Source organism: Myxocyprinus asiaticus, chromosome 35 (genome assembly GCF_019703515.2).
Source record: "Myxocyprinus asiaticus isolate MX2 ecotype Aquarium Trade chromosome 35, UBuf_Myxa_2, whole genome shotgun sequence".
NCBI classification, from domain to species: Eukaryota; Metazoa; Chordata; class Actinopteri; order Cypriniformes; family Catostomidae; genus Myxocyprinus; species Myxocyprinus asiaticus.
This window is the reverse complement of record NC_059378.1, coordinates 3,886,700-3,899,361: the sequence shown is the minus strand read 5'-3', so window position 1 is coordinate 3,899,361 and position 12,662 is coordinate 3,886,700. Positions and strand designations below refer to the sequence as shown.

The 12,662-nt window shown below is 35.5% G+C and overlaps 1 protein-coding gene across 1 annotated transcript in view; it reads left to right on the top strand.

The window, feature by feature from the left end:
* Positions 1-12,662, top strand: part of LOC127425844 (actin remodeling regulator NHS-like) — a 96,307-nt gene that overhangs the window by 70,442 nt on the left and 13,203 nt on the right. Inside the window, exons 2-3 of the mRNA XM_051672141.1 lie at positions 8,934-9,086; positions 11,923-12,062. Of these exons, the coding sequence (XP_051528101.1) occupies positions 8,934-9,086; positions 11,923-12,062 (293 nt within the window). The remainder of the gene's footprint in view (positions 1-8,933; positions 9,087-11,922; positions 12,063-12,662) is intronic.

Below are 12,662 nucleotides of genomic sequence, written 5' to 3'. Positions count from 1 at the left end.
ATTTAACATTGATCAGTTACTACATATTTTCCATATCCACTGCACTCGGTTGTCTCATGTTTCTTGTTTAATGCTGTTAATTGCTTTAAAATGAAGTCTACCAAATAGTTCAATCAAAAATGAGATTTTTCTCCACCAAGATCTCAGCAACCGTGTCTTTGTGCTAGGCAAGCTTGACCTAGATTCAACTATGCTAGTGCTCTGACTGCTAATGACTAGTGCATCTGTATTAATAAAAGAAGAGTTTTTGATAGAGAACACATCCTCTTTATTAGGACATTTGTAAATGGTCACAGTCTAATTGTGGAATGTATTTATTTATTTATTTTCTAGAATGTCATGTTTTATGCCATGCCCTAACTAAATTTGCTGCTTCAGATTTTACATTGTACATCAGCTGATTCCAGCGTGAAATGTTCTAAATGGTTTCACCAATATGGAGCTGGGAAGCACTGGGAAATCAGCCTACAAATGGCTTACTTATAGTCACCTTAAAGTATTCATTATCACAAATATATTTGCTTACATTTGCAAATACATTGAAATGTACTCTATTGAGATATTGACAGTATCTAAAACGTAATCGTTTAGCGTATGAACAACTTTAGAGACGTACAAATGTTTACAAATCCTTATTGAATCCATTAATTTTGAATTCATGGAATTAATTGGTTGATTTTATTGTATTTATAATAAGCTTTTCCGAGATTATAAAAAATGAGAAATCTTTTAAAAATCTAGTTTAAAACACACATGTCAAGTTTGTGGAAATGTAACCTTTTTTGTCCAATTTTGTTTGACATTTTTGAAAAACATTTATAGCATTTTCTACCCCAAAAAATAATAATAATCATGATGATTATTTTATGACTTTAAAAATGTCATGTTGTGTAACCATCAAGTAAAAGGTATTAAGGTGCATTCCTAGCAACTAGTGTATGCAACTTAGTCATTAATATAAATAAATAAATAAAAAGTACATGCATTTTTCAAGGTAAAATTTTTTTTTTTAAATGATTATCATGAATTTTAGAGTCAAGGATATCAAGAATGTTTTAGGGTTACACCATATGACTTGAAAAAATGTGCCTTTTCATAAATGTTATGGTTTCTGACAACATAACAAATGGCTACCTACACATTGGTTATACCACATGACTAATTTGGTTGACAAAAGTTTTTTTTTTTTCAAATATTAATAACATTTTGAAATTAAATAGTTTCACTGCTTTTTTATTTTTATTTTTATTTTTTTATTTTTTAAGACAAATTAATAAGATATTATTCTGCTCTACTCATGCCAGCATTTCTATTTTTGAGAATTTCAGATTTTAATGAGACTAATTTATATACTCTATATAATGTATATAATGTGTATATCAAAATTACTTTGGACAAAAACTGAAAGCATGTTTATCATTGAAGTGGTATATTCTAGTCATTATTTTGTATACATTGCTTTATGTATCTTTGAATTTTTGAATAGATCTGGACAAAATTTGTTTTTTTTTAAAAATGGATAATTCACCCAAAAATTAAAATTCAGTCATTGTTTACTCACCCCAGTGTTGTTATAAGCTTATATTACTTTCTTTCTTTTTCTTTTTCTTTTTTTCCTCTCCTTTTCTCCCCAATTTGGCATGCCCAATTCCCAATGCGCTCTAAGTCCTCATGGTGGCGTAGTGACTCTCAGTTGCCTCCGCGTCTGAGACCGTCAATCCGCACATCTTATCACGTGGCATGTTGAGCGCGTTACCACGGAGACATAGTGCGTGTGGACAGAGTTGGGGAGTGGCAGAATACATGTAATGGGATTATGTATTTAAAATACAAATATAAGCAACTGTATTTCACTACACTGCATAAGATGTTTCGGTTTTACAGAGAATGTATTTTTAACATGTGTATTTTGTCTTACTGTACTGGCAGAGTGTTTATAGTCAAAACAAGTGAAAAAATCTACCAGTGCTGAAGAAGTAATCCAAAGTATTTAGATTGCGTTATTGACCTTGAGTAATCTAACAGAATACGTTACAAAATATATTTTACAGCATGTATTCTGTAATCTGTAGTGGAATACATTTCAAAAGTAACCCTCCCAACCCTGCGTGTGGAGGCTTCACACTATTCTCCGCGGCATCCACGCACAACTCACCACGTGCCCCACCGAGAGCGAGAACCACATTATAGCGACCACGATGAGGTTACCCCATGTGACTCTACCCTCCCTAGCATCCGGGCCAATTTGGTTGCTTAGGAGACCTGGCTGGAGTCACTCAGCACACCCTGGATTCAAACTCGTGACTCCAGGGGTGGTAGTCAGCGTCAGTACTCACTGAGCTACCCAGGCCCCCTTTCTTATTTTCTTAACACAAAGGGAGAAATTGTGAAAAAATGTTGTGCTCAGTGATGTCATACAATGGCAGTTTATGGTGACCACTTCTTCAAGCTTCAAAAGGACACAAATGTATAATTCAGAAGTCTAATAAATTATTCCAAGAGACTCATGATTGTTTGGACATGGTGTGACTGTGGCGTCCTGTAGCCTCCTCTATGTTTCTGTTTGATTTCCGAGTACTCCGTTCAAAAAAATAAGGCTGGGCATAGAAATGCATCAATTCTTCAACTACAAACACTTCAGACATGTTTAGTAAGTTCTGTTCTCTGTTTTGTGTGCAGCTGTGTTGTGTTCTGTTGTTGCTATCACAGTGGCGGACCTGTTTTTAGATGAACAAAATGAGTTTTCGCTTGAGTGCCCCAATGTCGCGAAGGGGTCTATGTGAACTGTTGCTCTCGTGCCCTATTATGAATGCACACAGGAGATCAATGGTCAGTGAACATTTTCACTAAATAATACATTAGATTTCAGTTTGTTTCTCACCAAATCGTATCATATGCTTTCATAACAATCATGAGTCTCATGGAATAATTTATTAGACTTCTGAATTATACTTTTGTGTTCTTTTGAAGCTTGAAGAGGTGGTCACCATAAACTGCCATTGTATGACATCACTGAGCACAAAAGTTTTTCACAATTTCTCCCTTTGTGTTAAGAAAAAGACAGAAAGTCATATAGGGTTATAACAACACAGGGGTGAGTAAACAATGACTGAATTAAAATTTTTGGGTGAACTATCCCTTTAACATCACGCCATTGACAAGAGATTAATAAAATGTTCAAAGTCAGTTATCTGACTTAACGTAAGAACAGTTTAATTCTGTTCTGTGTGATTTCTGAAGCCGTAATCAACTCGTTTCAAAGGATTATGCAACTTTAACCAAGACTAAACTTTAAAATGTTAAAATGAGTAAAAATTCTGTAAATTTACTTAATCGTTTAATTTCTGTATATGCTGCGGCTCAAAAGAAAATGACCATAAAATACACCACGAAAGCACCAAAATACAATCATAAGAAAAATCTATTTTATTTGTGCACTATAATCCGAGTCTTCAGAAGCCAGATGATAGATCTGTGTGAGGAACAGACCCAAATTTAAGTCTTTATTCAATAATCTTTGTCTCCGTCCGCCATAGCGGTTGTAACCCGCACTCATTTAAGCATTGCGACACAACATCTGTGATGTCAAATGGTTACTGGATCTCACGTGTCTTGTGAACGATGCCATAAAACAGTAAAAATTTTACTTTACAACTACACAAGAAACGAAGTTTCTAAAGAAAGAAAATTACATTTTAGATGCTGTCAATACATCCATATTGTACGTTTCAGCATCTATTCAAATGTACAAAAATGTATGATTGAATGTTGTGTGCGAAAACCTACAAATAATAATGAGATCAGGCTAGATGTTTATCAATATATTGTCCTGTAAGGCTATATTTTGGTAGTCCCATGATGTTATTGTAATTAGAAAGGTTTTATAACCTTTCAGTTCTAATTAGAGATCTGCCAGTACTTTGCCTTTCTGCTGGCACAGTCCAGTCCTAACTCACTTTGCTGACTATGCACCTGCTGGAGACAGAATGAAAGAGAAAGTGAGAGAGAGAGAGAGAGAGAGAGAGAGAGAGAGAGAGATGCTCTTTCAAATCAGTTTTGCTTTAGTATCAGTATGCTTCACTCCCCCATTCTGAATGAATAGTCCAGGGAGAGATGGGTAACTCTCCGCAGAAGATATCTGGATGTGGCTTGAAAGAGAGGAAGAGGGCTAGTCAGAGAGCAGGTATAACAGGTAAGATAACTAGATTTCAGACAAGAGTAGTTCCCTGCAGAGGGTAAAAGTACAGTACTTGCGACAGCTATGCGGGAACAATAATAAAGATGACCCTCATCTGATGAGTTGTAAGCTTTACCTCAGTTGGCTTTACATTTTGGTGCTATTATAGTGCAATATACAAGCATCGGACTACTTATGTGAATCGGAATCTCTTGTAATAGTTTTGAATAGCATTGAAATAGAAAACATTTGCTGATTTTGCATTTGAAAGTTTGTAGTGTCATATGCGTAGCATACTTCCTCTTTGGCTGAACAAATTTAAAACTGAATGACTTGTCCATCATTTCAGAGTGCAGGTTGAATGATTATGGAGTGTGCATGGTAGAGGTCACATATGTATGTGCCGCATAAGCATCAGTTCTTGATGATTCGGGCCAGAATGGAGAGGAACAGCAGAGCTGAGCAATAGAGTCTATTCACTGTTTCACACATTATTACAGCACCGTCCAAAAAGAGACGAGGGGAGGAAGGGTTCGGATCAAAACACCAATTCACTACCACTTCTTCCAAGAGCTGGGTTATTCTGTGTCAAATCAACTAAATTTCTAAATTGATACTTTTTCTGAAGACAGATAAACATAAATGATGATAAAAGCCAAAATATAAAATGCCATGGATCCATATTTACTGAGTAATCTATTATTTTGTAGAGGAAGGTCAAAATGGCAATTTTCACCAATGATTTTGGAGCAAAACATAGAAAGGTGGTAGTGTCATTGTTTTTGGGTTGTCTTTGCAAAGTTGGAGTGTCTGTGACTTCAGTAGTATCAAACATATCTTGATGTCCTTTTTGATTCTGGTTCAGAAAAAACTTTTCTTTTTTTATTATCATTTTTAAGGTCCTAAATGGTTAAATCCCAGAGATAAGGGGCTCGCAATATGGCTCCATCCGTAATTTGTTTCATTTTATCCATTTTCAATGGTCGAAAACCGAATGTGGGTCACATGGTGTGAAGCAAGTTTTTCTAGTAAAACAAATGTATATAACATATATAATGTTGAAATCAGAAATGTACCTTTATTTATTCACACCAAAATAATAATGTCAAAATGTAGATTTTCAAGAGTCCAAAAATGACACAAGTGGCTCTTCAGTTATAGCCTAGTTTTGGAGTGGCCTAGCCAAAGTCCTGACTTGAACTCGATTGAGATGCTGTGGCAGGACCTTAAACGGGCAGTTCATGCTCAAAAACCCTCCAATGTGGCTGAACTAAAGCAGTTCTGCAAAGAAGAGTGGGCCAAAATCCCACCACAGCGTTGTGAAAGACTGATCTCCAGTTATCCGAAGTGTTTGGTTGCAGTTGTTGCTACTAAAGGTGGCACAACCAGCTATTAAGATTAATGGGGCAGTTAGTTTTTCACATGGGAGATATAGGTGTTGGATAACTTTTTGTACTTCATTAAAAAATATATATATTTGAAAACTGTATTTAATGTTTACTCAGGTTGCCTTTGTTTTATGTTAACAGATTAGTTCGCCCAACAATGAAAATTCTCGTTTAAAGATAATTTACACAATTTAGAATGAAAAATACACAAAAATAGAATAAATCATAAATTCACATGACAGTACTTGTTTATAGTCAAAATAAGTGAAAAATCTGCCAATGCTGAAGAAGTAATCCAAAGTATTTAGATTACATTACTGACCTTGAGTAATCTATCAATATGTTACAAATTACATTTTACAGCATGTATTCTGTAATCTGTAGTGGGATACTTCTTAAAAGTAACCTTTCCAAACCTGGTTACCATTATTTAGATAATTTATTACAGTTACTTAGTGAACTTGAGTCCCAAGAGTCAAAAGCTTAAAAGCTGAACATAAATACAACATAATACATGGAGGTTTAAGGCAGAGGTCTTCCACAATTAGTAGATAGATATATGGTTTAAAATTATGATAAGGTATTTGGACACTTTCAAAGAAAAAGTGAAGTTAGTTGTGAGAAAGAGCATCATTTGTTTGCAGATACCACTTGGCTTGGTAATTTGTTATATAATGCAATTAAATTAATACATTTATATACTTTTGTGGCCATTGTAGACTACAAATGTATGGTTACTTCTTCAACTGTCTCATTCATCAAGACTAGTTGACAGTTATTAAAAGGGGGTTATATCAGGTTACCTGATGCCAAACACACATGCACAGGGAAACTACCAATAGCTTGGTTGTCTCTGCATAATAAATTGGGATTGGAGAAAGTTTCAACATTGAACAAAAATGCATACTTTAGCTTTAAAAGCTGTTTCTGTTCAGAAACATATTCCTATAAAGGATTTGAGTATTTTGTCCTTTGGCTTTTGTTCTATTTACACACAACAGAGGTGTGTTGCTTTAAAATTCAGTGTTTTTCTAAGCATCCATCATCATCATCAGCCCTTCACCCTGTATCTCTGGTCTTCTAAGGCAAGAAATGCATTTATGTTATTATTCTGCTGATCACGGCCTGATAAGGATCTGCTAATTCATTGTAAATTAGATATGAAGGGTTGCTTGGATACAGATGACTCTGGGTAGTTCAAGGGGACCCCTGCACATTGAATACTGATGGGCAGATGCTCCTTTTATAAAGGAGATGAGGAGACAGGAAGCTGGGAAAAATAGGTGGAGAGAAAAATACGAATGAAGCTGTTTTGTCTTTTACCTTTTACTTCTACAGATATATGATATAAGGCTGGAAAAGCATGTTAAATGCATACATGGACATTTAGGCTATAATACATATATATGGTTTTTATTGATGTCACATTTGTACATATATGCAACATATTTTCCAAATATTACAAAAACAAATATTGGTATTTAAAATGTGGCAATATATACATGTATGTACATATATTCAATTCCAGTATTTGTTTTTTGTCATTACACATTTTTTTTTTAAGTCTGTCATGTGTTGATGACATGTATATCAGTGATAACCGTATACCTATATTTGGATATTATTAACAAATGTACAATATTTATTTGTACTGTATATTTGCATGTATGTATTTTACTAAGGCCCTATGAAATCTATTTTATTTTTGTTTTCGTGAATTCTGTGTTTTAAAGTTTAATTCAATTTTAACATTGCACTATTTTTATCAAATGAAATGTTTATATCACATCCTCACAGCTTAATCTAAAACACAACATTGGAGTTATTTATTTATTTGTCAAATAACAGTAATAAAAAAAACAGTAATAAGAATCACAGTATAAAGGCAAAAATGGATAATAACGGCATTCTTGCTTGTGAGATATTGCTTTAAAATAATAATAATAATTTTAATAAACAGTAGTAGTAAATTTCTGTCACCACTTTATAAATCAGGCTTTTATTTTGGCAAAAAACTGAACTAAAGCCCTTTCATTTTCTGTGTTTTTGATGGTAGTTTCTCACCTCCGGATTAGCAGTTCGCTACATTAAACCACAAAAAATCTATAATTTAATTAAATTAGAGCTAAAGAAATTACTGCGTTAACGCATGTGATTAATTTCAAATGTTTAACATGTAAATTTTTCTATTAATGCATTTACCAATTATAACATTATATTCTGACATTTAATTCAGCTTCATGTGAGTTCTGAACACTGGTTGGAATAGGCTGTAACATTTACGATGTGTCCGGGGTCACTGATGCACACGCCACAAACACACAAAAGTGATTCCATGTCAATGATCAAGTGATGGAGAAAGGACCTCTTATCCATATTTTCTGTACAAATCAACCCCAGATGGGACCTGTGAAACTGTGACTCGCTAGAGTGAAGCATCAGCATTTGCCAGGCGCTCTGTTGCTCTTCGGTCTTACCGGACAATTCTGATTAAGTATCATCAGTGTGCACAGTGCCAGCACTCAGAGCGAAACAAGTGAATGCAACTTGTGAATAGCCACAATTAATATTGTATAGAATGAAGGGAACCTATAGGGATTTGTTCTTTCATTTAGTAAACCTCCCACTTATACTTTGGGAAATGTTTTAATGTTTCTTGAATTGGTGCTATTTAAGTCCATTTCTGTCTTTATATTGTGGAATACTTTGTTTGGAAAATGTTAATTAAACATGATTTTTTACATGATTTCTTTTCAAAGAAGGAACTAAATGCATTTTGACAGGAAAATAAGTATATAGAGAGTCAAACTAAAGCACTTTCAAAATCTGCTATTAAGCGCGATTAATCACAATTAAATATTTTAATCGAATGACAGCACTAAATTAAATAAATACGGTATGCATGTTCTGCATGCTTGAAATTGAATGAGTACTCGGCTCCCTGTCATCTGCACAAACAGAGCTACACAATGTTCATGATACAGTGTTTTCAGTGTATGAGCGGCCGGCTTCACACATTCACTTTAAAGCGTGCAGCACATGCAGACTATTTGTATGTTTAGGCTTAATTAAAGCGCAGTCTTTAGGATTTAATAATCACACTAGGACATAGCACACTTTTAATTTTATTAATTGGCCATCCGCACATTAATTTAATCCAAAATATGTTAATTTCTCTGAAATTCCACGATTCGATTTTTAGGACTGGATAATGTGGTTCCATCTGCGTTTTGCGCAACGGGGAAATCACAGGGCTCCATTTATTTCGGAAGACATTCTTCTTGCTCAAACTCTCCAAAGCAGATTTTTTTGACCTTGCCATTTCTCTCTCTATCTCTCTCTGTTTGTCTTTCTCACTCTCTCTCTAGCTGTTTCAAATCTTGACATCGAGAGTAAATTGACGTCGCACTATCTGGCTCCATGGCATCAGCAGCACAATCTGTTCCACTCGTGTACACGACCACCATGCCTGGAGGAGTTACACCGACATGCCAAGCTCAACCTGCGGGCACTGCAGAGAGGTACAGAGGATCTCTTGGATTACATTTATTGTTTCAAACCGTGGTGTGTCAGAATGGTCATTTGATTTATTTAACATGCTTTTCATTAAAAAAGGAAAGGAATAGTTCACCCAAAATAAATCGTCATCATTTATTCACCCTCATGTTGTTGCATATCCATATAACTTTCTTTCTTCCATGGGACATAAAATGAGAAATATTGAAGAATGTACTGCTGTTGTTTTTTTATGCAAAAAAAAAGGGGGACTTGACTGCTCAAGCGTTAAAAAAAACAAAAGCACCATAAAAGTATTTTAAGAGTATCATAAAAGTCATCTATATGACTTGTGCATAATAAATGTGTTCAGGTCATCTGAAGTCATATGATAGCTTTGTGTGAGCAACAAACCGACTTTGATTTGTGAACAAATCAATCTTTTGAGTTGAATCTTTTTAAGATAAGTTTTGAATCAGTTCACAAAACAAGTCTGAAAGATTCATTCACGTATCAAATCTGATCAGGTTCTCTAGTTCAGCTAAGTTAATGATCCGTTCGCAGCTGTTTACAGCTCACTGGAGGTAATAATTAATAGTGAATAACGGCTTAAATTTGGGTTTGTTGTATCGTAAGTCAAATGGACTACGTTTATGGTGCTTTTTCATCCTTTTTGGCTGCATTTACACTGCAAGGCATAATGCACAGATCCGATCTTTTGACCGTATCTGATTTTTTTTGTCTTGCCTGTTTACATTCACTGAAGACATGACTCGTATCTGATATCTGTGTTTACATTAATCTCCCGCCCAAACTCAAATGATTCCATTGCTGATCGCTTTCACTTATGAGTGCCATGGTTCACCCTTGGGTTTTGAATGGCCTTGTGGTATTTCATATTTTCAAAAGTAGTAAAAATTGCACACGATTGCAATTCATTAGGCAAAGAAAGCAAAAGTGACTTTTTACTGCTGCCATGGTAAGCACGGCTTTAATGATTTCAACATCGGTCAGATGAGAAGCGTGGCTAAAGCCCTATTCAGACGGGATTAGTTTTCCAAACATATGTCCGTAAAGTAATTATTACTGCGGACGTCTGTAATATTTACTGTCAATTCACACAGTATAAGGGATGTCTGTACAAATTAGAGATGGGTGTGTCTGCAGAGCTCAACACAATTTTCCGCACTAAACACACAACTGCATAAAATGCTTGAGAAAAACATGCATCAGTCCAAATGCAACAGCCAGCGTTATCTGAAGTTTTCTCTTGACCAACATCCACTTCAGACACTCTGAGAACTTAAGAAACAGCGACATTTAAAAGGCTCAAGTGCTAGAAAGGCTTTCTATTAATATGTCAGTTCGCACTGGATTGATAATTACCGGGGTTATTTTACAGGCCGTTTTATAGTAGGTAAAACAAACTGTAATTTTCTACTGGAGCGGGAACGCGCGGTCCGGAAAAAGTCCCCGAAAATTACTGACCGATTCACACAGGATTAAAATTACTGAGAAGCTCTGGTAATTATTACATTACCCCGCCACGTCCCCATATAAAACTAATCCCGCCCGAATAGGGCTTGAAATCAGGAGTGGTGAGACCAAGTTCACACGTTTGACGACAGGGAGTGGCAACAAAATGTAATTTGAGTATTTGTGTGAGCGCCTACAGGCACATCTGCTTTATAAGGACACGTCATTAAGAAAAGCCAAGGGGAATCGGATATACGTGTTTGGATGTAGGTCAGATGTCCAGATATCGGATATGTATCTGATTTAAAACCACATTGAGAAGTGGCTCAGATCAGATGCGAAAAAATTCTCGTGCAGATTTTTCTGTTTACACGTGTGGAACAATATCCGATCTGTCAGATGTGAGTAAAAAAATCAGATTTCAGAGACTAAATCAGATGCAGATTTTTTCTGTAACAGTGTAAACACAGCCTTTGAAACTTGAAAGCTCCAGCCCCCTTCTTTGGAATTTCATGGAAACAAAACAACGATCATACAGGTTTAGAGCAACATGAGGGTGAGTAAATGTTGACAGATTGAACTAATCCGTTAAGATCATGGCAATCACAGTCAGATTCCCCTTGTGGTTCAGTGGCTTGCCAAGGGGTGCAATGATGATAGATCCGGACAGATCAGGCCACATAAGTGACGGATCAGGATAGATGAGAATTATGACCCTGGAGTTTATTATTTATGTTGTCATCAAACTATCTGATATGATTACTTGGTTACCATCACCATATTTTTTTATATATTTGTTGCAACTGAGATAGTCAGTGGTATCTAGCTGGATTTTGCCTTTGAAATGTCAGTCATTCTCATTACATATTTAAAGACTTTTCCTGTGAAGACGTTGAGTTCTCAACCTTATTTACATAACCACAAAACAGATGCAAGTTTTCCTGCAGGCGAACCTCAAAATAGCATAGACGCCTTATTAAATATTAAGGACTAAATAAGTTAGTTTGAAGTTAGGTGCTCACAGAAGCGGCAGAATCTTAGTAAATATTTTTCTTGAACATCTGATTCATGCTGCCCTCTTGTGTTGCACTGATGAAATTTGATCTGGCATTACCTCAAGTTCAAAGGATGACATCAAAGTATAATTTATGTTTTTTATTCTCTCTCTTGAGTCAATTTTACTTTCACCAATTACACAGAACATTACATAGGGACCAGAACATTGATTAGACATTTTCAGTAAGCAACAAATCCTTTATAGATCTACTACAGATTTTTAGGCAGCAGTTGGCAGTCTGTAAATGCTATTGCATAGCTGGTATAATTCATACTACAATTTACACTGAAGTAAAAGTGATCTAAAGGGTGTGTCTGTGTGTTTTACAGACCAGCAGCAGCGTCAGCGTTCAACCAGCAGAGAGCGTGGTCGGGTCACCATATCAATATCTGTGGCACCGCCCATGCCAACCTACCCCTCAACTCACAAACTCAGAAGGCGCGAGCAGAGGGGCCGACACTCACGTCTGGTAAGGCACACAACCTTTAATCCCCTTAACCTTTAATATATGCAGAGCAGGTTCATAGATGACAGAAAAAACACATAGTGGACCACTACAGACCAGTACTACAGAATGGTACTACAGGATGGTACTACAGGATTATCCCAGTAACACACTAGTTGCTCCTTGATTTAAAGCGTCAACCAAGTCTGAACTGCTGGGCCTACCACTTCTGCCTTTTGTCCTACATTATAACTACTGCTAATTAGTTGTAAATTCATAAATGGCTCAATGACCTAACACTCTAAAAATACAACATCCTCTCCTTGGTCTGTAAATATGGATTGAAATGTATCACAGTTCAATTCAGCACATCAAATAAATATGAACAAAATATTATTTTTTCAATAAACAATTTTTATCATGTTTTTTTTTTTTTTTTTTTTTGTGGTGGCATGAATGGAATATAATGGTGACTGAGAGATATACCTCAAAAGCCTGTTTTATCATATTTGATACATGGATTTCAACGGGTGTTTTCAATAAAATAATATACAGAATTGCAACCAAGCACAAGTCGCTTATATTCAGCAAATACTCATTTTAAAATATCAGTAACAATATAAT